The 24,058-nt window shown below is 35.6% G+C and overlaps 1 protein-coding gene across 1 annotated transcript in view; it reads left to right on the top strand.

The window, feature by feature from the left end:
* CATSPERE (catsper channel auxiliary subunit epsilon) overlaps positions 1-24,058 on the top strand; it is a 422,009-nt gene that overhangs the window by 184,775 nt on the left and 213,176 nt on the right. The window contains exons 12-14 of the mRNA XM_082341607.1: positions 18,617-18,675; positions 20,766-20,841; positions 22,739-22,791. Coding sequence (XP_082197733.1) covers positions 18,617-18,675; positions 20,766-20,841; positions 22,739-22,791 — 188 coding nt within the window. The remainder of the gene's footprint in view (positions 1-18,616; positions 18,676-20,765; positions 20,842-22,738; positions 22,792-24,058) is intronic.

Here is a 24,058-nt window from a genome sequence, read left to right as displayed (position 1 = left end):
GATTTGTGCATGTTGAACTATCTGTGCATCCCTGGAATAAACTCTACTTGATCATGATGTATAATCCTTTTAATGTATTGTTGAATTTATTTTCCCAAATTTTGTTGAGAATTTTTGCATCTATGTTCATCAGGAATATTGGCCTGTAATATCCTTTTTTGGTGGCATCTTTGTCTGGCTTTGGTATCAGGGTAATGCTGGCATTGTAAAATGAGTTTGGAAATGTTCCCTCTTCTATATTTTTGGAAGAATTTGAGAAGGATTGGCATTAATTCTTCTTTAAATATTGGTATAATTCACTAGTGAAGTCATTCTGGTCATGGACTTAAGTTTTTCTGGAGGTTTTTGATTACTGATTTGGTCTCCTCACTAGTAATTTGTCTGTTCAGATTTTCTAATTCTCAATGATTCAGTCTTGTAGGTGGCATGTTTCTAGGAATTTATCCATTTCTTCTAAGTTGTCCAATTTGTTGGCATATAATTGTTCATCGTAGTCTCTTATGATCATTTTTATGTCTGTAGTATGAATTGTAATGTCTTCTCTTTCATGTCTGTTTTTATTTATTTGAGTCCTCTCTCTCTTTTTTTTTTTTTTGTCAGTGAGTCTAGATAAGGGTTTGAAAATATTATTTATATTTTTAAAAAAAGCTCTTAGTTTCATTGATCTTTTCTATTGTTTTTTCAGTCTCTAATTATTTATTTCTGCTCTGATCTTTGTTATTTCGTCCTTCTACTGACTTTGGGCTTTGTTTATTCTTCTTTTTCTAGTTCTTCGAGGTGTAAAATTAGATTTTTTTGTTAATATTTCTTATTTCTTGATGTAGGCCATTTATCACTATGAGCTTCCCTCTTAGAACTGCTTTTGCTGCATCCCATAAATTTTGGTATGTTGAGTTTCCATTTTCATTTGTCTCAAAGTATTTTTTTATTTCTTCTTTGACCCATTGTTTGTTCAGCAGAAGGTTTAATATCTAAATATTTGTGAATTTTCCAGTTTTCTTCTTATAATTGCTTTCTAGCTTCATACCACATGGTCAGAAAAGATGTTTAATATGATTTCAATCTTCTTAAATTTATTAGGACTTATTTTGTAGCCTAACATATAATCTATCCTAGAGAATATTTCATGTGCACTTGAGAGGAATATATATTCTGTTGCTTTTGGATGGAATGTTCTGGATATGTCTATTAAGTCATTCGGTATAATGTGTTGTTTAAGGCCAATGTTTCCTCATTGATTTTCTGTCTGGATGATCTATTGATGAAAGTAGGGAATTAAAGTCCCCTACTGTTACTGTATTGCTGTCTATTTCTCATTTTAGCTCTGTTAATATTTGCTTTATATATGCAGGTACTCCTATGTTGGGTGCATATGTGTTATATCATGTTGGATTGACCCCTTTATCATTATCATTATATAATGACCTTCTTTGTCTATATTAGTCTTTGTTTTAAAGTCTATTTTGTCTGATAGCTATAGCTACCCCAGTTTTCTTTTGATTTCCATTTTCATAAAATATTTTTTCCATCCCTTTAGTTTCAATCTGTGTGTAATTTCACATCTGAAGTGAGTCTCTTGTAGACAGCATACAGAAGGCTTGTTTTCTTTTATCCATTTAGCCACTCTATGTCTTTTAATTAGAGAATTTAATCCATTTACATTTAAATTAGTTATTGATAGGTATGTACTTATTGCCATTTTGTTAATTGTTTCTGGCTGTTTTGTAGTTCTTCTGTGCTCCTTTTGTCTTCTCTGATCTCTTCCTTTCTGGTTTAATGACTGTTTTAGTGGTTTGCTTTGATTCATTTCTTTTATCTTATCTGTATCTCCTATAAGTTTTTCCTTTATGGTTACCATGTGGTTTACATATAAAACATATTACTTATATTTATAATAGTCTATTTTAAGTTGATAACAACTTAAATTTGATCATAGTCTAAAGCTCTACATTTTTATTCCCCCTCCCATGTTTTACATTTTGATGTCACAATTTACATCTTTTTATCTTGTGTATCTATGAACAAATTATTGTAGTTATTTTTACTATTTTGTCTTTAACTTTCATACTTTCATAGCTTTATAAGTGATTAACTCACCATGTCCACATATTAGATTATTCTGAATTTTACTATATATTTACCTTTACCACTTGGGTTTATACTTTCATATTTCCTGTTACTAACAGCACCCTTTCTTTCTATTTAAGAATTGCCTTTAATATTTCTTGTAAGATGGGTTTAGTGATGTTGAACTCCTTTAGCTTGTGCTTGTCTGGAAAACGCTTTCTCTCTCTTTCAATTCTGAAGGACAGTTTTTTACTTTGAGCACCTTGAATATATCATACCACTCCCTTCTGTCCTGCAAAGTTATTACTGAAAAATCTGCTGATAGTCTCATGTGGTTCCCTTGTGTACAGCAAGATGCTTTTAAGACTTTCTCCTTGTCTTTAACTTTTGATATTTAATTACAATGTGTCTTGGTGTGGGTCTTTTGGAGTTTATCTTATTTGGAACTCTCTGAGCTTCCTGGATCTGGGTGTCTGTTTCCTCCCCCAGGTTAAAAAAGTTTTTTTAGTCATTATTTCTTCAAACAATTTTTCTGCCCCTTTCTCACTCCCTTTTCCTTCTGGGACTCTTATAATGCAAATGTTGGTCCACATGATGTTCCATAAGTTCCTTAAGCTATCTTCACTTTGCTTTTTCCTGCTCTGTTTTTGGTGAGTTCCACTGCCCTGTCTTTGAGTTCATTCATTCTTTCTTCCACTTCATCTATTCTGCTGTTGAACTCCTCTATTGTATGTATCAGTTGAGTTAATGTATTCTTCAGCTCTGTGACTTCTATTTAATACTTTCTTATATTTTCTACCTCTTTGTTGAAATTCTCACTTTGTTCATCCATTCTTCTTCTGAGTTCAGTGAGCATCACTGCAACCATTATTTTGAACTCTTTATCAGGTAAATTACTTATCACTATTTTATTAAGACCTGTTTTATGTGATGTTATTTCATTCTTTCATTTAGAATATATTTCTGTTTCTTCATTTTCCTTGATTCTCTGCATTGGTTTCTATGCAGTAAATAAAACAGCTACTTCTCCTAGTCTTGAAGGAGTCATTTTGTGTAGGAGATGAACCTTATCATTCAACACTGCCTGAGCTCTTAGTTGTCTCTCAAGACTTTGTGATTGTCCAAGCCACCTACATTATTCTTAGTGGCTCCCAGCATTTTAGGGTGTGCTAAGACCTGTCAGTCTCTCAAAGTGGGGAGAGTATCTCAGCACTCAGATGCAAGTTGATTGGAAGCCAGACACTAAGGGAATAGCTTTTAAACTATGCAAATGTACCTCTTTCAGGGAGTTGGCATTTCTGTCTGCTGCCTCAGTGCTGAGCCTTAGGCTGATAGCCATTTGAGAAATGTTTCTTTGTTTGCTACCATACCTTTGAACCTGTAAGAACAAACCACATTGGTCACCAGAGCCAGACTATTGATGGATGTGTTCTCTGGGTGGCCAACACAAAAACTGGGGCACCAGATGTGTATAACAGCTACCTTCTCTGAGATACTGACAACCTGGAGTGGGGCAAAGGGAGAGTGCAATGATGGTGCACCTGCCAGCCTCCCCAGTCTCTGGAGAGAATTATAGTCAGCACCTATATGTGTGTTTAGTTAGAAGCCTGCCCCTCAGGCCACATATATAAAAGTAAGCTAACAGGCCTCTTTCACAGAAAGACTTGGGGTTTATTTCAGTCTACCATCTCTGTGCTGTTCTCTGGAAGGGACAGCCAGTTAAGAACTATTTATCACTTTTTAACAATCTTATGAGACCTGCAAACATGAGCCCTGCTGGCTACCAGAGCCAGGTGATCCAGGGGCATTCCCCAGTCAGCAACCACAAAAAAGCACCAGACGTGTGTACAAGCTGCTTTTTGGGAGCTGGAGCAACCTGGAGCAAGGCAGAGGGAGACTACGAAGGTAACACTTCCCCTATGCCCCTATGAGGTCTCTGAAGAGAATTACAGTCAGCCCTTAGATATAGTTTTAATTAGAAGCCTGCCTCTCAGGCCATAGCTATGAAGATAAGCTAATAGTCCTCTTTTACAGAAAGACTGTGCCTGCTATGCCCTGGAGGTGCAGCCAGCTAAGACCTCCTCTTCCATCTATTACAGTCCTACAGGTCTAGTGAGTGCAAGCCCCACTGGACACCAGAGCCAGTCAATCAAGAGGCAACCCATGGATGGCAGCCACAAAAACCAGGGTGCAAGATGAGTGTAGAAGCTGTTTTCTGGGTGATACCAGCAACTGGAGTGAGGCAGAGGGAGAGCACAAACATGGAGCCCATCATCCTCTGTCTTTGGAGTATTTCAGTAGGCCACACCCTAGATGTCTGTTAAATTAGATACCTGCCCCTCAGGCCAATGCTTTTATTTTTCTTTCTTTTTAAATAATCAAAGTTTATTTTATTTTATTTTTAAATAATCAAAGTTTACTTTTTAATTTTTTGGCTGTGTCACGTGGCTTGTGGTATGTCAGTTCCCCGGCCCAGGCCACAGCAGTGAAAGCACCAAATCCTAACCACTAGACCACCAGGGAACTCCCAGGCCGATGCTTTAAGATAAGCAATTAAGCCTCTCTCACAGAAAGTCTGGGCACTTTTCAGTTGGCTTCTTTACACTGGGTCTTGGGGTCCATGAGTTCTCACATGAGAGCCTTTAAGAACTGTTTCTCAGTTTGCTATAGCCTTGTGGGTCAAATGGACACAAGCCCCACTGGCTTTTGAAGCCATATGTTTTGGGGGCTCAGTTCTATAGTGCAGGTCTTAAAAGTTGGGGTGACAGATGTGGGGTTCAAGCTGTTTACTCCTCAAGGAGAAGTGTGGGGTTTTGAATTCTCTCCCTCCCGTTCGTGGGTTACCATCCTGGGGCTGGGGTTTGTGGCAAGACTGTGGCTCAGTCTCTCCTACCTGTTTCAATGTGGGTTTTTCTCTTGTTCACCTGATGTATAGGAGTTGCTCAGCTAGTTTTAGGGCTTCTTACAGAGGAAATTATTTTGTACGTAGCTGTAAATTCAGTGTTGTCCATGGGAGGAGGTGATTTCAGGATCCTCCTGTGTTATCATCGTGAACCAGAACCTGCCTATTCATTTTCTTAATGGTGACTGTTAATGAGTAGAAAATTTTAATTTTGATAAAGTTTCTTCATTTACGGTTATTGTTTTTTGTGTTCTAAGATACCTTTGCTTATCCCTAAGTCACAAAAAATATTCTTCTATGATGTCTTCTCAAAGCTTTATTGTTTTAGCATTTATGTTGAAGTCCATGATCGATCTCAAATTAATTTTCGTGTATGGTGACTTTTGATCAAGGAAACAACAAAGTTATTTTCCATTTTAATACCTAGTTACTTAAGTGTTCTTGAAAAGCTTTTTTTCCCCCTATTGTATTACTTAGCATCTTTATTGAAAATCAAATATTCATACAAGTGTAGGCCTATTTCTGGGTGCTCTATTCTGTTCCATTGATCTATTTGTCAATCCTATGGTAGTACCACACTATCTTAATTTCTGGCAAACTTAAATTTTGTATCTAATTTTCAGTGAGGTCAACTCTGTGGTTACAATAAGTAAGAGATTCTTTTAGGAATACCATAAAACCTTGTTTCTATAATAATAAATTGAGCTTGTAGTGTAAGGATCTAACCTTTCTTTGTGGAAATGTTCTAGGACACTCAGAAGCAGCCATCATTTTAGCCATCTTCACTATCATTAATGGTTAAATTCAATGGCTACTTTGTCACCTAAGGCATTTGCCTCAGTAAATACTATATCACAATCAACAACAGGTGATAATTTGATTATTTGTAATGTTTCTGCATACCGTGAAATGATAGAATTCCTTTCCCATTGGCAAAGAGATGAATACTGTGTTCAAGGCCAAGGACACAATGAAGTCAATCCCAGGAGTCCATCTTTGTGGGTTGGTTTCTTGATACTACTTCCATACCAAGAACCGTATCAGTAAGTCACTGGCCAGAAAAACAGAAATCAAACCAATTGTCTTAGCAGAGGTAAATCAATATAGGTAATTAGTAGAACTGGATATATGAGAGAAATGAAAAGAAAATAAAGGAACACTGAGATTACACAGAGCTAGTAACTACAAGAAGTGACTGTTCCACCTCTAGGGCTGGAATAGAGGGAACAGAGGGAAGAAATTTGGGTTATTACAAACTAGAAAGTTAGGGGAAGTGTTCCACAGACCTAGAACCCACACCTTGAAGGAGAGAGTACTGCTCACCTGGTATGTCGTCTCAGAAGCTCCAAGGAAGGGACTCCACAGCTCTGAGATCCAGATCTCTGAGAAGGGGGCAATATGACTGGTGCTGGTGCTGCTGAAACTCTAGTCTCTGAAACAGGCGCCAGCTAGCTAGTGCTTGTACCTCAAAAGGGGGTCATGAGCAAAGCTTGTTCTGGGAGTGTGTTTCTCACTTATCAGTTCCTTTACCAACTGCTACTGCCAGAATGAAGAGCTGCCAGGTTGACACGGATGGGAATAATGAGAAAAACAAGAAGTAACATAATTTCTCCTATCTTTATCTTCTAGATGCTCTCCAGTACCCCGTATGTGCAATATCTAAAAGAGAGTCAACTAACAAAGGAAAAAATGTGATTTGCAGAATCTCAAACTCTGCACCAAAAAGCTGCATATAGAATAGTGGGTTTGGAGCCAAAAGACAATAGTTTAATAACCAGCACATAGAGTATGTGTATGGTGAACTTTAACAGTTAAAACAATTTACACCCCCAACACTGTTTGAAAGATCCTGCTGCTCCACATCATTGCAGTTATGGGCTGAATGTTTGTGTCCCCCCAAATTCATATGTTGAAGCCCTAACTTCCAAAGTGGTGGTATTTGGAGATGGGGACTTTGAAAGATAATTAGGGTTAGATGAGTTTGTGAAGGTGGGGCCCTAGTCTAATGGGATTAGTGTCATTATAAGAAGAGGCACCAGAGAGCTTGTCTCTCTCTCTCTCTTCCTGCATGCACAAAGGAGGTCATGTCAGCATACAGCAAGATGGCAGTCACCTATAAACCAAGAGAAGAGGCCTCAGAATGAAATCTATCTGCTGGCACCTTGGTCTTAGACTTTCCAGTTTCCAAAACTATGAGAAAACAAACTCCTGTTGTCTAAGCCACCCAGTCTGTGGTATTTTGATATGACAAGCCTAGCAGACTAATATACTTGCCAATAACTGGTATAGTCAAACTTTAATTTTTGCCTGATGAATGTGTGTGTATTATATTTTGTTTGCTGTTCTCTTCTTATTAATGAGGTTGAATAACTTTTCATATATTTATTGGCTTTTGGATTCCCATTTCTGTGAAATTCCAATTTTTGTCACTTTTTCTATTAGGTTGTGTGCCTCTTTCTCACTGAATTTTTTTTCATTCTCTCGAATTGTCTTTTTAAAGAGCTTTATTGATGTGATTGGTATACAATAAATTGCATACATTGAAAGTGTACAATTTGACATATGTATATACCCATGAAATAATAGCCAAAATCAAACTAATGTACATGTCCATCACCCCCCAAAATTTCCTCATGCTCCTTAGTAATCCATTCCTCCTTCTATTCCCCATCGCTAGGCAACCACTGATCTGATTGCTATCAGTATAGGTTAGTTTACTTTTTCTAGAATTTTACATAAATGGAACCATACAATATGTTTTCTTCCTTCTTTCAGTATAATCATTTTGTGGTTTATCTATTACATTGTGGTCATTAATAGTTTGCTCCCTTTTGTTGCTGAGTAGTGTTCCATGGTATGGATACACCACAATTTGTCTAACCACATTTGTTTATGAACATTTGGATTGATTCCAGTTTAGGGATATTACAAGTAAAATGGCTATGAACACTTGTGTACAACTCTTTGTGTTGACCTATGCTTTCATTTCTCCTGGGTAAATACATAGGAACAGACTGGCTGGATCATAAGTAGGTGTATGTTTAATTTTTTACAAACTGCTAATTTGTATTCCAAATTTTTTGTACCATTTAACATTGCCACCAGTAGTTTTACTTGCTTCACACATTTTTGCTAACAGTTGGTGTGATCTGTGTTTTGGTTTTGTTGTTGTTATTGTTTTGTTTTGGATTTTTTAGTTTTAGCTATTTTAGTTAATATATAGTGATATCTCATTGTGGTTTTAATTAACATTTCCCTGATGCTTTTCTAATAACTAATGATACTGAGCACTGTTTCAAGTGCTTATTTGCTATTTGTAGATCTTCTCTGGTGAAGTGTCTGTTCAACTTGTAAGCCCAACTTTAAGGGATTGTCTTCTTATAATTAAGTAGTAAGAGTTTTTTTATAAACTCTAGATGTAAATTCATTGTTGGATACGTGCTTTGCAAATATTTTCTCCCAGTCTGTGGCTTGTGTTTTCATTTTCATAACAATGTTTTTTGAAAATGTGTTTTATTTATTTTGAAGAAGTCCAATTTACTGCTTTTCTCTTTTGTAGTTTTACTTTGGGTTGTAATTAAGAAATCTTTCCAAACTCAAGGTCACTAAGCTTTCCTCATTTTTCCTTCTAGAAGTTTTATAGTTGTAGCTCTTACTTTAAGGTCTATGATCTACTTCAAATTAATGTTTGCATGCACTGTGAGGTAAAGGTCAAGATACTTTTCTTTTTTTAATACGAAGCCAGCTCTTCCAACAGCGTTTGTTGAAAAGACTATCCTTCCCCCATTGAATTGCCTTGGCACCTTTGTAAAAAATCAACTGGCCATATATGTGGGTATCTATTTCTGAATTCTGTTCTGTTCCATTAACTTATATGTCTATCTTGATGTCAATAACACAATGTCTCGATTACTGTACCTTTATAATTCTTGAAATCAGGTTGTGTAAGTACTCCAAATATATTCTTCTTTTTAGTGTACAAGTTTGTCCATTTTGGGTCAGATTATCCCTAAGTATTTCATATTTTTAAAGTATTTCATATTTTGGTGCTATTATAAATGGTATCATTCTGATTGTTCATTGCTAGTATATAGTAATATAATTTATTTTATATATCAATGATGTATCCCACAGCTTTGCTAAACTCGGTTATTATTTCAAGTAGCTTTTTTTGTAAATTCCCTAGTTTCTACATAGGTGATCATGTCATCTGTGTACACATACAGTTTTCCTTTCCAATATATGTGACTTTCTTTTTCTTTCCTTTTTGCACCATCTTGAGCCTCCAGTGCAGTGATGATTAGAAGAAATGAGAGTGGAGATCTTTGTCTTGTTCTCAATCAGAAAGAAATTATTCAGTCTTTCACAATTAAGTATGATGTTACCTCGAGGGTTTTAATATATGCCCTTTACCAGGATGATGAAGGTCCACTCTATTCCTAGTTTGCTGAGTTTCTGTCATTTATAGATATTGGATTCTATAAAATGCTTTTTCAGCATCTATTAAAGTAATCATGTTTTTTAATCTGTTAATATGGTGAATTCCAATAATTTATTTTCACTGCTAGAATAATCCCACTTGGTCATAATGTTTTATCCTCATATAACATTGGATTCAATTTGCTAAAATATTGTTAAGAAGTTTTGCTTCATGAGGGTTATTAGTTCATGAGAGTTATTAGTCTATAGTTTTCCTGTAATGTCTTTTTCTGGTTATGGTATCAACAACGTTGACCTCTTAAGATGTTTTGGGGAGAGGTCCTCCTCTATTTTATAGAAAAATTGATGTATAAATTGTATTATTTCTTCTTTAATGTTTGGTAGAATTCACCAGTGAAGACCTCTTGGCCTGGTGTTTTTTGTATGTTTTTAATTACAACTTCAATCTTTTAAATTGATATAGGGATATTTGGGTTATCTGCTTATTCTTGAGCAAATTTTAGTAGTTTTTATCTTTCAAGGAATTGTCCATTTCATCTATCTTGTCAAATTTATAGGCACAAGGTATTCATAATATCTCCTTATTATCCTTTTAGTGTCTGTAGAATTTGTAGTGATATCCACTTTCTCATTCTTGATATTGGTAATTTGTTTCTTCTCTCCTTTTTACCCAGTCAGCCTGGCTGGAACTTAACAACTGTATTGATTTTCTCAAAGAATCAGCTTTTGGTTTTATTGATTTTCTGTAATGATTTTCTATTTTTGATTTTATTCATAAAATTATTTTTTTTTAATCTTGCAGCACCACTCCTTGAGTTTCTTTTTTTAAAATATTGATTGGTTTATTTATTTGGTTGTGATGGGTCTTAGTTGTGGCAGGCAGGCTCCTTAGTTGTGGCATGTGAACTCTTAGTTGCAGCATGCACATGGGAGCTAGTTCCCTGACCAGGGATTGAAGGCGGGCTGCCTGCATTGGGAGCACAGAGTCTTACCCACTGCACCACAAGGGAAGTCCTAAAATTATTTATTTTTTATTATTTCCTTTCCTTATTTCCTTTCTGCCACTTACTTTGGGTTTAACTTGTTTCTCTTCTTACAGTTTCTGAATATGGAAGCTTAAGTCATTCACTTAAGGCCTTTCTTCTTTTCTAATGTGGACTTAAATGCTATAAATTTTTCTCTAATAACTACTTTAGTTAGAGGAGTGACATCAGCATCATAGTGGCATGAGACACTCTGTCTCTCCCCTTCAATTTACAACCAGTAAAAATCCATAACTCAACAAAGGCGCCTCTGTCCAACACACCAGGACACACATGTGTACATCTAAATGTGGGTGGGCTGGAACACATAGAGCAGGGGGACTGGAGGAAGAACAGAGGCTATACCAGTAATCCCAGCCCCCAGCTGCAGTGGCTGAGTCTGCGGTTGCAGAGGGGAGGTGGCACACATGACTCCGACCTTCTTGCCACAGCAGTGCCCACTGCCACAGGGAAATGGCCAGCAGCAGCAGCATGGCTTTTGACCCTGTCTTTCCAGCTACAGAGGTACCTGCGACTCAAGCCCTCCACCACCCACAGAGGCAGTGCCCCAAAACCTAACAACTCCAGATGTGGCAGAGGTGCCCATGACTGTGGCTGCCTCCCTGTCTTCCCCCTCCCCTCACAGCAGCAGGTCCTGTAACTCAGGCAACTCCAGACTTAGTGGAGGCCACACCAACGCAGTGCCCCAGGTGGCAACACCAGCAACAACAGCAAGACCAGCAGCAACAGCAAAGCACCAGTGACGCTGGAGGCACAAGCAGTGACAACTAGGGCATAGGGTGATGACACCTCCAGGAGAGGCAGAGGTGGGTGGAAAATGCCGATTCTTAAACATAGCCAGAGGCAGCTCACGTTAGAAAAACCAAAAACTTGTGCAATAGCACCACTTACCAAAAAACAAAAGAAAGGCCGTAATTACCAATCTATCAATCTATCGAATTGTCAAAATCAAGTTAAAAAAAAAAAAGCTCTACCTAAAGAAAAGAGGTGTTTGGTGTTCACTACTTCAAATTCTCAGGCAGAGAAAAAACTCATCAAGCGCCACGAAAAACCGTGGGAAAAAAACATGTATAAACAATAAAATACTGCTCAGCCATGAAAAAAGGAGAAATGTTGCCATTTAGGACAATATGAATGGAGCTTGAGGATATTAGGCAAAATGAATCAGATAGAGAAAGACAAATACCATATGATTTCACTTACATGTGGAATATATATATTTGAAAACCTAAAATAAACAACCAAACCAAACTAAATATAGATACAGAGAACAGATTAGAGTTACCAGAGAGGAAGGTGTGTAGTGGGAGGGCAAAATGGGTAAAGGTGGTCAACTGTATGCTGGCAGATAGAAACTAAACTTTTGGTGGTGAACATACTGTAGTGTATACAGAAGTCTATTTTTCATAATGTATACATGAAACATATAATGTTATAAACCAATGTTACCACAATTTAAATAAAAAAGAACTGCTTTAGTTGTATATCCAAATTTTGATATTTTGTGGTTTCATTGTCATTCAGTTCAAAATACTTTCTCATTTTCTTTGTGATTTCTTCTTTGACCTATGGGTTATATAGAAGGACAGTGATTTTCCAGATAGCTCTCTGTTACTGATTTCTAAATAAATACCATTATAGTAACAAAAGATATTTTTTATTTGAATCCCTTTAAATTTATAGAGAATTGTTTTATAGCTCTAAATATGGTCTATTTTGATAAGTGTTTCATGTGCACTTTAAAACATGATGCCTTTTACTCTGGAGATAATTTTTGCTCTGAAATCTATTTTGTGTGATATTAATATAGCCATTCCAGCCTTCTTTAGATTAATGTTAGCACAACATATTATTTTTTTCCAACCTTTTAGTATGGAAAATCATTTGTGTCTTTCAATTTTTTTTAAGTTGGATCTTACTTGCTTATCTATTCGGAACATTTTTTCCTTTTTATTGGGTACATTCAACGTGATTTTTTTTTTTTTTTTTTTGGTATTGTTGGGTTTAAATCTACCATTTAACTATTTGATTTCTATTTGTCCCTTCTGTTTTTAAAATTTTTTTCCACTTTCTCTGCCTTCTTTTTGATTATTTTTATATGATTCCATTTTGCATCTTTGTTGCCTTTTTTAGCTATTCCTTATTCATTTTGGTTTTTTATTGGATGCTTTAGGGTTTATTGTACACATCTGTAACTTATCTCAGTTTGCCCTCAATATTGTATCATTTCATTTATAGTATAATAACCTTATAGCAGTGTACTTCTATATTCCCTCACATAGCTTTTGTACTATTGTTGCCATACCTTTTACTTCTACATATTTTATAAACCTTACAATGAATTGCTATTATTGTTGCTTTAAAAAATCAATTATCTTTTAAAAGAGATTTAAATAATAAAAAGGCATTTTATATTTATACACATATTTATCATTTCCAGTGCTCTTCATTTTTTGTGAAGATCCAGATTTTCATCTGGTATCATTTTCAATCTGATTGTCAATTTTTACTTTATATATTTGAAAGCATATTATTAGATGCATTCAAGTTTTTAAATTTGCTTCCTGATGAATTGAAACTTTAAACATTATGAAATGACCATCTTTCTCTGTAGTAATACTTTTTGCTTTCAAGTCTACTTTGTTTCATATTTAATATAGCCATATCAGGTTTTCTTTTACTTAATATTTCCATACAATTTCTACCCTTTTAATTTCAATCTTTCTATTGCCTTATGTTTTAGCTATGTTTCCTATAAGCACCATATATTTGAGTTTTTAAATTTTTGTTATTTTTGTCTAGTCTGAAAATCTTTGTCCTTTAATTGGAGCATTTAGTTAATTTACATTTATTGGAATTAATAATATGTTTGAGGTTTTGCCTTCCATCTTGCTTTGTACTTTTATTTTCCCATTCTTTCTATGTTTTTTCCTCTAGTTTCTTGCCTTTTTAGGTTTAGTTGCATACTTTTTATCATTCCATTTTCCCCCTTCCACTGGTTCAGCAGTTATACATTCTGTTTGTATTTCTAGTCAGTTTTCCTCTGAAATTATAACCTGAATGTTTAATTTATACAAGACTAAATTTAATTAAATACTTTATTCTTTCCCCAACTCACATGTGATTGAATTCATAGATTCACTATTAGGCAGTGTTATTACTATTTTATACAGCAATGTGTATTTACCCTATCTTTATCTTTTTTCCTTTTTATCATAAGTGCTTCCATCTTGTGTTCCTTTCCTTCTGATTTAGGTACATTCCTTAACATTTCTTTTAGTGAGAGGCTACTGGTGATTATATACTCAATTTTTGTTCATCTGAAAACATCTATATTTCATTTTTGTTCTTGAAAAATATTTTCTCCAGATATAGAAATCTAGTTTGGTGATGATTCTCTTAAATGGCATTAAAAATATTATTCTATTGGTTTTTGGCTTCCATTGTTCCCATTGAGAAGTCACTTGCAATTTTAACACCTATCCCTCTGGCTGCTTTTAAGATTTTATTCTTTGCTTTCTTCACTTTCACTATGAGGTGTCTAAATGCAGGTTTCTTTACTTCTTTCTTTGCTTGGGATTTCTTGGGCCTCAGACATCTCTGAATCATTGTCTTCATCAGGCATCTTGCAAATATTGTCTATACCTCTCCTCTACCTTCTCTTCTTCTGTAACGCTGGTTAAACATATGTTAAACTTTCTCAATCTACTCCCCATGAGTTTTTTTTTAACATCTTTATTGGAGTATAATTGCTTTGCAATGGTAAATTAGTTTCTGCTGTATAACAAAGTGAATCAGCTATACATATACATATATCCCCATATCTCCTCCCTCTTGTGTCTCTATCCCACCCTCCCTATCCCACCCCTCTAGGTGGACACAAAGCACCAAGCTGATCTCCCTGTGCTATGTGGCTGCTTCCCACTAGAAATCTATTTTACATTTGGTAGTGTACATATGTCCATGCCACCTCTCACTTCGTCCCAGTTTACCCTTCCCCCCCGTGTCCTCAAGTCCATTCTCTACGTCTGCGTCTTTATTCCTGTCCTGCCTCTAGGTTCTTCAGAACCATTTTTTTAGGTTCCATATACATGTGTTAGCGTACGGTACTTGTTTTTCTCTTTCTGACTTACTTCATTCTGTATGACAGACTCTAGGTCCATCCACCTCACTACAAATAACTCAATTTCGTTTCTTTTTATGGCTGAGTAATATTCCATTGTACATATGTGCCACATCTTCTTTATCCATTCATCTGTCGATGGACACTTAGGTTGCTTCCATGTCCTGGCTATTGTAAATAGAGCTGCAATGAACATTGTGGTACATGACTCTTTTAGTGTTGTTTTTTTTTTTGTTTTTTTTAAACATTTTTATTGGAGTATAATTGCTTAACAATGGTGTGTTAGTTTCTGCTTTATAACAAAGTGAATCAGTTATACATATATATATATCCCCATATATCTTCCCCCTTGCATCTCCCTCCCTCTCACCCTCCCTATCCAACCCTTCTAGCTGGTCACAAAGCACTGAGCTGATCTCCCTGTGCTATGCGACTGCTTCCCACTAGCTATTATTTTACATTTGGTAGTGTATATATATCCATATATACACTACCACTCTCTCATTTTGTCCCAGCTTACCCTTCCCCCTCCCCATACCGTCAAGTCCATTCTCTAGTAGGTCTGCGTCTTTATTCCTGCATGACTCTTTTCGAATTATGGTTTTCTCAGGGTATATGCCCAGTAATGGGATTGCTGGGTCGCATGTTAGTTCTATTTTTAGTTTTTTAAGAAACCTCCATACTGTTCTCCGTAGTGGCTGTATCAATTTACATTCCCATCAACAGTGCAAGAGGGTTCCCTTTTCTCTGCACCCTCTCCAGCATTTATTGTTTGTAGATGTTTTGATGATGGCCATTCTGACTGGTGTGAGGTGATACCTCATTGTAGTTTTGATTTTCATTTCTTTAATGATTAGTGATGTTGAGTATCCTTTCATGTGTTTGTTGGCAATTTGTATATCTTCTTTGGAGAAATGTCTATATAGGCCTTCTGTCCAATTTTGGATTGGGTTGTTTGTTTTTTTGATATTGAGCTGCATGAGCTGCTTGTATATTTTGGAGATGAATCCTTTGTCAGTTGCTTCATTTGTAAATATTTTCTCCCATTCTGAGGGTTGTCTTTTCATCTTGTTTATGGTTTCCTCTGCTGTGCAAAAGCTTGTACGTTTCATTAGGTCCCATTTGTTTATTTTTGTTTTTATTTCCATTACTAGGAGGTGGGTCAAACAGGATCTTGCTGTGATTTATGTCATAGAGTGTTCTGCCTATGTTTTCCTCTAAGAGTTTGGTAGTATCTGGCCTTACATTTAGGTCTTTAACCCATTTTGAGTTTATTTTTGTGTATGGTGTTAGAGAGTGTTCTAATTTCATTATTTTACATGTAGCTGTCCAGTTTTCCCAGCACCACTTATTGAAGAGGCTGTCTTTTCTCCATTGTATATTCTTGCCTCCTTTATCAAAGATAAGGTGACCACATGTGCATGGGTTTATCTCTGGGCTTTCTATCCTGTTCCACTGTTCTATAGTTATGTTTTTGTGCCAGTACCATACTGTCTTGATTACTGTACCTTTGTCGTATAGTCTGAAGTCCAGGAACCTGATTCCTCCAGCTCCGTTTTTCTTTCTCAAGGTGGCTTTGGCTATTCGGGGTCTTTTGTGTTTCCATACAAATTGTGATATTTTTTGTTCTAGTTCTGTGAAAAATGCCATTGCTAATTTGATAGGGATTGCACTGAATCTATAGATTGATTTGGGTAGTATACTCATTTTCGCAATGTTGATTGTTCCAATCCAAGAACATGGTATATCTCTCCATCTGTTTGTATCATCTTTAATTTCTTTCATCAGTATCTTACAGTTTTCTGCATACAGGTCTTTTGTCTCCTTAGGTAGATTTATTCATAGGTATTTTATTCTTTTTGTTGCAATGGTAAATGGGAGTGTTTCCTTAATTCCTCTTTCAGGTTTTTCATCATTAGTGTATAGGAATGCAAGAGATTTACGTGCATTAATTTTGTATCCTGCTACTTTACGAAGTTCATTGATTAGCTCTAGTAGTTTTCTGGTAGCATCTTTAGGATTCTCTATGTATAGTATCATGTCATCTGCAAACAGTGACAGTTTTACTTCTTCTTTTCTGATGTGTATTCCTTTTATTTCTTTTTCTTCTCTGATTGCTGTGGCTAAAAATTCCAAAACTATGTTGAATAAAAGTGGTGAGAGGGGGCAACATTGTCTTGTTCCTGATATTAGTGGAAATGGTTTCAGTTTTTCACCATTGAGAATGATGTTGGCTGTGGTTTGTCATATATAGCCTTTATTACGTTGAGGTAAGTTCCCTCTATGCCTACTTTCTGGTGGGTTTTTATCATAAATGGGTGTGGAATTTTGTCAAAAGCTTTTTCTGTATCTATTGAGATGATCATATGGTTTTTCTCGTTCACTTTTTTAATATGGTTTATAACACTGATTGATTTGTGTATATTGAAGAATCCTTGCATTCCTGGGATAAACCCCACTTGATCATGGTACATGGTCCTTTTAATGTGCTGTTGGATTCTGTTTGCTAGTATTTTGTTGAGGACTTTTGCATCTATGTTCATCAGTGATATTGGCCTGTAGTTTTCTTTCTTTGTGACATCTTTGTCTGGTTTTGGCATCAGTGTGATGGTGGCCTCGTAGAATGAGTTTGGGAATGTTCCTCCCTGTGCTATACTTTGGAAGAGTTAGAGAAGGATAGGTGTTAGCTCTTCTCTTAATGTTTGATAGAATTTGCCTGTGAAGCCATCTGGTCCTGAGCTTTTGTTTGTTGGAAGATTTTTAATCACAGCTTCAATTTCAGTGCTTGTGATTGGTCTGATTCCCCATGAGTTTTTAACTGTCATCTTTATTGTTCATTCATTTCTGTCTCTGGCAAATTTCTTTCTTGTAAAGTTATTTTTAAGATTACATATGAAGGAAAACATGGCATACAAAAGCATACAGGTGTAAATTTGATAGTTCCTTTCCTTGAACATGAAACTAGATTTATTTTTAATGTGATGACATTCACAGCCTTCAACTTTATCGTAAAAGATTGCATATTTATGTCACACCACTTAGCATCCAGCATACGAGTAAATAAACTTTGCTTTGGAAATAAAACTTTTTACTAAGGAGTTTTAGAGACACAGAGTCTCTGTTCTCATCACAACAGATTAGCCAATCCTCACAATTGATCTCTCTCTGGAGATCAATATAAATATATATATATATATATTATATATATACACACATATATATATACATATATATTATATTTATATTATATATAAAGATCTAGAGATATATAGCATATTTATATATAGAATATTTATATATAGAATAGTTATACATATGTTTATATATATATTTATATATATAACAAAGAACTACCAAAAAAGTAATTTAGGGGTATAGAAATTGTAGCTACCATGCTTTAAAAATGTGGAGTTTATAATTTTTTGCCTCTATAATCATATATGTTCTATAAATGGCTTTACTCTGTGATGATAGCAACCATATGGAATACTGAAAATTGAGATGAAACATGGCCTGGAGGGAAGAAAATAGCAAGAAATATGCAAAAGGCAAATGGACATTTTTAAAAATTACTCAGAAACAACAGAAGAAAGATTCTGGCAAATAATTCCCCATTGTCTCAAAAATTACAGACAATATGATTTTGTAATGATTTGGAAACATCAAAGAAGAAATTAAAAGGTCCAGAGACAGGTTATTAGAAAACAGAAGAAAGTGAAAAGTTTGCTATGCTGCTATAAATGAAAAATAAAAATAAGAATATTGCAACGACAAAGGTCAAATGAGGAGGGAGAGAGAAGCAGTATAAATAAAAGAAATATGATAATATAAAATTAAAAGTAAAATAAGGACATGTAACAAAGTAAATCTAATATCTACATAATTGGAGTTTCTGAGATAGGAAAGAAAATAAGTTAGAAAAAAGTGCTAAATATATTATTTTTCTTGCCTAAAGAAAGATTTATATCTGTCTTGAAATTATCCATTGTCCCCATTCCCAATTTTCCTACTTTACATAAACTTTTTTATTTTCTTTTTCAGACAGTAACATTTTCTCAGAATATAAATTATGAGGCAGTAGATGATTATTTCAAGTTGCAGTAAGTAAGACTTTTAAAAGAACCTACTCAATATTAAATATGCTATTCAGGTTACTGATTTATATATATTCTTTTATTTAAATGACCTCATATCCTTTTAAATATTCAGATTTCAAATTCCTTTAAATGTCTGGAAAGATGTGAAAATAGTATTCTGTATAAAAATGTAGAATACTCCTTTAATTAAATGAAAACATGACCTATCTGATGGTGCTACTCATCCAACTGAAGGTGCAAAAATCACCAGGCTATTTCTTAATTCAATAATTTTTGAGCACCTTATATCATTCATTCCCATCCCGAAGTCTTTACATACTATCCTTAAGCAAAAACTAGAACTCTAATCCCAAAAAGTCTTTAATTATGAGTAGAGTCAGGTAAAACACCGTCTCTGAATCTTGGAATAAGGTAGCGCCTAAACACTTAATTTCTGGAGGAAGGTAACCAACATGGAATTGTATCTTAAGGCATGAGGTTATCATTATGTCCTGACTCAATATATTTTATGGAAAGGTAGCATTGTTCTTTTAAGGAAAAGTTCATTTTTCTTTAGGCTGCTACTCCACATGAGTTTGAATACCCACTCCATGCCAAACACTCTAGGTGTTCAAAACACATGGTGAACAAGAAAGACAGAGTACTGCTGTCGTGAGACATATCTCTAGTGGGAGAAGACAAGAAGAAAGTAATGAAGTAAATAAACAAGATGGTCCCAAATAATTATAAGTGCTATTAAGAAAAATAAAGCAGAAAGAAGCAGTAGAGAGTGACCAGGAAGTGTAAGGAAAAATGCTACTTTAGACATAGTAGTCAAGAGAGGATCAATACCTCCCTTCCCCCCTAACTCACCAAATTTTCTCTTGATTCTTCTAATGTTGTGGGTTCCTTTGGGTATTTTTGATTTTGTGGATATTTACTCAGAATTCTGTTGCTGTACAATATATGTCAAATTGTCCAGGATACTTTAGGTCAGTCCGAGACTTGAGAAAAAATACCAAAAGCTTTGAAATCAGCCATGGCAGAAAAAAAAAAAAAATCTATCTATAAGTAAAATTATGTAGAAAATTGAAGACGCAATATCTACTTTGGTGTCCTTTTCTTACAGATCTATACTATATTACTGAATATATCAACTCAAAGTTTCCATCAATTTGGGGAAAAAAGCCATAACTGGCACAATTATAAGATGCTTCTTGTTTTCAAAGGTGTTAAAGGAAATAAAAAATGTATCTTAGAGTTGATGAAATATGGTCCAGTGATTTAAAAATATAAAAATGTGCTATTTGTATCCTCACTTATTTAGTACATTTTATATCTAATATATGATAGATATTAAAATACAATGAATATTGGAAGGAAAAGAACATTTGTTTGTGGTTAGTTTGTTTGTGTTTTGTTTTTTCCCAGTTTTTTCAAAAAGTAAAAACCTTACTAGGGGCAGAGAAGGAATAATACTTTCAATTTTTTTTCTTCTGTAATTTTTGAGCCCTCCTATTTTGCCTGAGCACAAAATTATTCACTTACATTTCGTAATCTACAAAGGCATTATGTCTGATCTCCCTTTTGCTTCCAGTCAGATCATATTATGCAGCATAATGTGGTTCAGAAAACTAACTTCATAACTTAATATCTATTGTTCCAAAAGCATTATCAGTAGGAGGAAAAAATCTGTAGAGGCTAGAGAAGGAACCTATGCAATGGCTACGGCCTTGTAATACTGTCAGGAAGCAGGGCAAGATGTCAGCAGCAAAGCCCCATCCTCAGGAGACTGAGGGTGTGAATGAAACAGAGGGCTTGAAATGCTGATAGAAACTCATTTTTATTTCCCTTTGTGCCTATCCTATGCTGGCCAAAATATGGGATACCATGAGATGGGAATGACTTTAGGATATGACCACAATGCACCTTGGCAGAAACTGCGAACCGTCACCACCACCAACACCAGGCCTCTAGAATTCCTCATGGGTGGGGGGGGGGGGCAGTTCAATCACAACATGTTAATGGGACTTTTCATCTGTTCTGCACAAAGGCACACTCATGGCTACCTCCCTTGTGATTCTATAATCACCTGTACGTGTTGTTTCTCCTAGATACCAGAACACAGGTCTTCTGCTTGTTCACGTTAGACCTAGTGAACATGCAAAAACGTGTCCAGTCTCCCAAAAGGTAAGTGACATGGGTAGAAGACTGAATATTTTACTTCAATAATACATGGGTGGTAAAACTAAATAATACATATTAACTCCATTCAATACCACCCCCCCTAATACGTAGCAACATTTTGTAATGTTTCACTGTAGAGAGACCATTATTTTACTTCGGAAAAAGATTAGATTACTGCCCTCCATGAGTTTACCATCAGAATATAAACACTTACAAAGATGTAAAATTATTAGTTTTTGAACATAAATAAAATTGTGTAGAGCAAAACTGAAATTAATGAGAACAGCTAAAGTTGGATATGGTTTGTCAGAGAAGACTGCCAGTCATATCCATATTTATGCTATGTTTATTTATTTTAAAAATTGGATCATTTCTTCATTCAAAAAATTTTATTGTGTGCCTACCACATTTCTATGTTTCGGTCTGTGTGCTAGGTAATGGGAGTTACAAAGATGAAAAGAGTCCCTTCCAAAGGGGAAAACATAAGCTAGTGTAAAAGAATGTGAGATATACAGTTACCAAATAGCCCAGAGGAAAAAGTAAGCAATTTTGATTAGGAGGGAAAAGGTGAAAAGAAGGTGATGAATAAAATGACTGTTGAAGAGTAAGTAGAAGTTGAGCAGGAAGAGGCGTATACAAAAGCACAGCAATGTGATATAGCAGTGGGGTGTTCAGGCAATCACCCACCACCACCTCCTTTGAGTCTTTGTTCCACACTGAGGGATGCCTCCTCTTTTTATTCCTTCTCATTCCAACTAATAATCAATAAACATATATTGAGCACCCACTATATATCAGGCATAGCACAATGGGGAATACCTACATGAAGAATTCAAAGTTAAATGAGACATAGTCCCTGCTCTTCAGCCATGGTTGTTAATTCTGAGACTAGGAATTATTTTTGTGAACTAAGACCCATAAAAGAAGAGATGTTACAAATAAGATCATCAAGTGATGGTGCGTCCTAACTATGAAAAACTTGAGGACCTCAGCCAACCATGTACCTTATATGGATAATTTAGTAAAGATAAAGGGCAGACACATGTTTCTAAACACATGTGATGGGAAAATATTTAATAATGATGGACAGCAAGGACTGTGGGTAGAGTTGTTGAGAGAACAAATCAGGTCCTATGGGTGAGATCAGATAGTTCAAGAAATAAAATCCATGAACTCCTGCTATGGAGCATGCCTTTCAAATGAAGACTGAAAGCTCTTGGCTTAGCAGGTGCAATTCTTTAAATCTATCAAGCTTGGCTGGACATCATTCTCTAACCCCACCCTCCTGATCCCCAAGGGTGTTTTTAGATTTGCCTTGTGGAAATATGCAACATACAGGACATGTTTAAAACAGAAAACAAGTATCTAAATCCCAATTAGAAAGCCTGGGGTGGGGGTTGGAGAGGTGGCCAGGGTAGACAGTAGTGAGTAAGGTGTCCTGAAGCCAGGTAGAAATATAAGTAGCTTATCCCAGTTGAGGAAGAACCAGGACCCTGACTCTAAAAAGAAGTTAAATTCGTGTTTCCATAACATCTTACGGAAAAACCTGGACGAACTTTTTGGCCAACTCACTATTACAGAAACCTGCCAGGTGAGTCAGGTGCAAGCTGGAACTACAGAGTTGATAGTCATGGTTGTAGAGGTAGTAGTGAAAGATCACATCGAAGTAAGAAAGCAGAGACCCAACCTTTGGGCCTTGTGAGCAGTAAGGGTGAAAGGAAGCAAAGAAAGAAAAAAGTGATGGAAGAAGAAGGAGGAAAACAGCACAGAGCAGTATAACAAAACTCTACATTTAAAAGTTTATTTCAAATCTAAAATGTAATTGCTTTTAGCTGTAGTAATATTTTAGATCATGTGAATTAGAACCACTAAACTCATCACCTAAATTACTTTACTTTAGGTGTTCCAAATATCTGTTGGCTGTGATGCTAATAAATTCATTGCTGTTAAAGGGCAAGTATATTTGCATTTGACTTGTCTTACTCTTTATGTTTAAAAACGAATGGTGAACTAAATGCTAATTACTAGCGATAATATTAGCCCAATGACTGACATGTCCATATGAAATCCATTATAAGTTGATAATTTGTCCAAACCAGACTTGTTTGAACTTTTTGGCCAAGTCAAATATTACATTTGAATCATTCAAATATTACATTTGGATCAGACAGGTTTAACCTCTGTCTCCATTACCAGCATTTTTCTCCACCTTCACTTTTCATAAGCCAGTTTCCATCCTTTGCATTACCTCTCTCAGCTCTTCAGTGTACAACTCATTTCCAGAGAAATGAGAGGGAGAAAAACATACCTCTCTGTTGTCCATCCTACTCAAACCAGTTATAATTTCATTTCTGTCAGAGAACTCCTTGTAACCACAAGAGAGAAGCTTCAGTTTCCTGCACCTTTTTCCATGAGAAAGTTTTTTAGAGCAAACCTAACAGAACCACCAGTGTTTCCTTCAGAGAATCCCAAGGTGTGACTTTTATTGATTTTTACTATGGTTCACAATGAAGCACACTGGAACTTGTGTTATCCACAGCTCTTTCTTCTGCATGGGAGAGAATAAAGGTCAGCATACACAAATCTATTTAACTGAGGTGGAATGTATAATGGAGACAAAAATGTATTGCAATTCCTTTCCTGTGGTTAGGGTGAGGGTGGGGGTAACATCGACTCTTATCTGAATCTATTTATGAAGTGGCTTGCTCTCATCCAAAACAAAGGTCTATTCATCTGTCATTCTAACAATCTTTTGAGTAGTGAATTGTTAAAATCAGTTGCCGGACAGATAATTAAATATTCCCATCTCATTCAGCAAGGAATTTGCATTTCCCATAAGTCTTTTTCCAGAAAACACAAAGGTTAACTGATTTAAACAGCCTATAGCATCTTATTTCTGGGATGGTCTACATCCTTGCTCCTTAGAGTATAATCTATGGACCAGTAGCAGCATCACCTGGGAACTTACTAGAAATGCAGAATCTCAGGCCCCACCTTGTACCTGCTGAGTCAGAATCTCTGTTTTAACAAAATTTCCAAGATTAGTAGGGGCATTAAAATTTGAGAATAACTGCTCTAAGCAACATGTTACCGAAATCAATTCCCAGTACCCCTGCATGCAGTATCACTGCATGAAGATTTCCTTCTTCAGTGAGATGCAAAACAGCTTGAATCAATCTATTTATGGGAAGGTTTAGAGAGCAATTGTCAAACTAGGTTG

Source organism: Balaenoptera borealis, assembly GCF_965194805.1.
Source record: "Balaenoptera borealis genome assembly, chromosome: 1".
Taxonomy (NCBI): domain Eukaryota; kingdom Metazoa; phylum Chordata; class Mammalia; order Artiodactyla; family Balaenopteridae; genus Balaenoptera; species Balaenoptera borealis.
The sequence above is the reverse complement of the archived record's forward strand: the minus strand, read 5'-3'. Positions and strand labels throughout refer to the sequence as shown.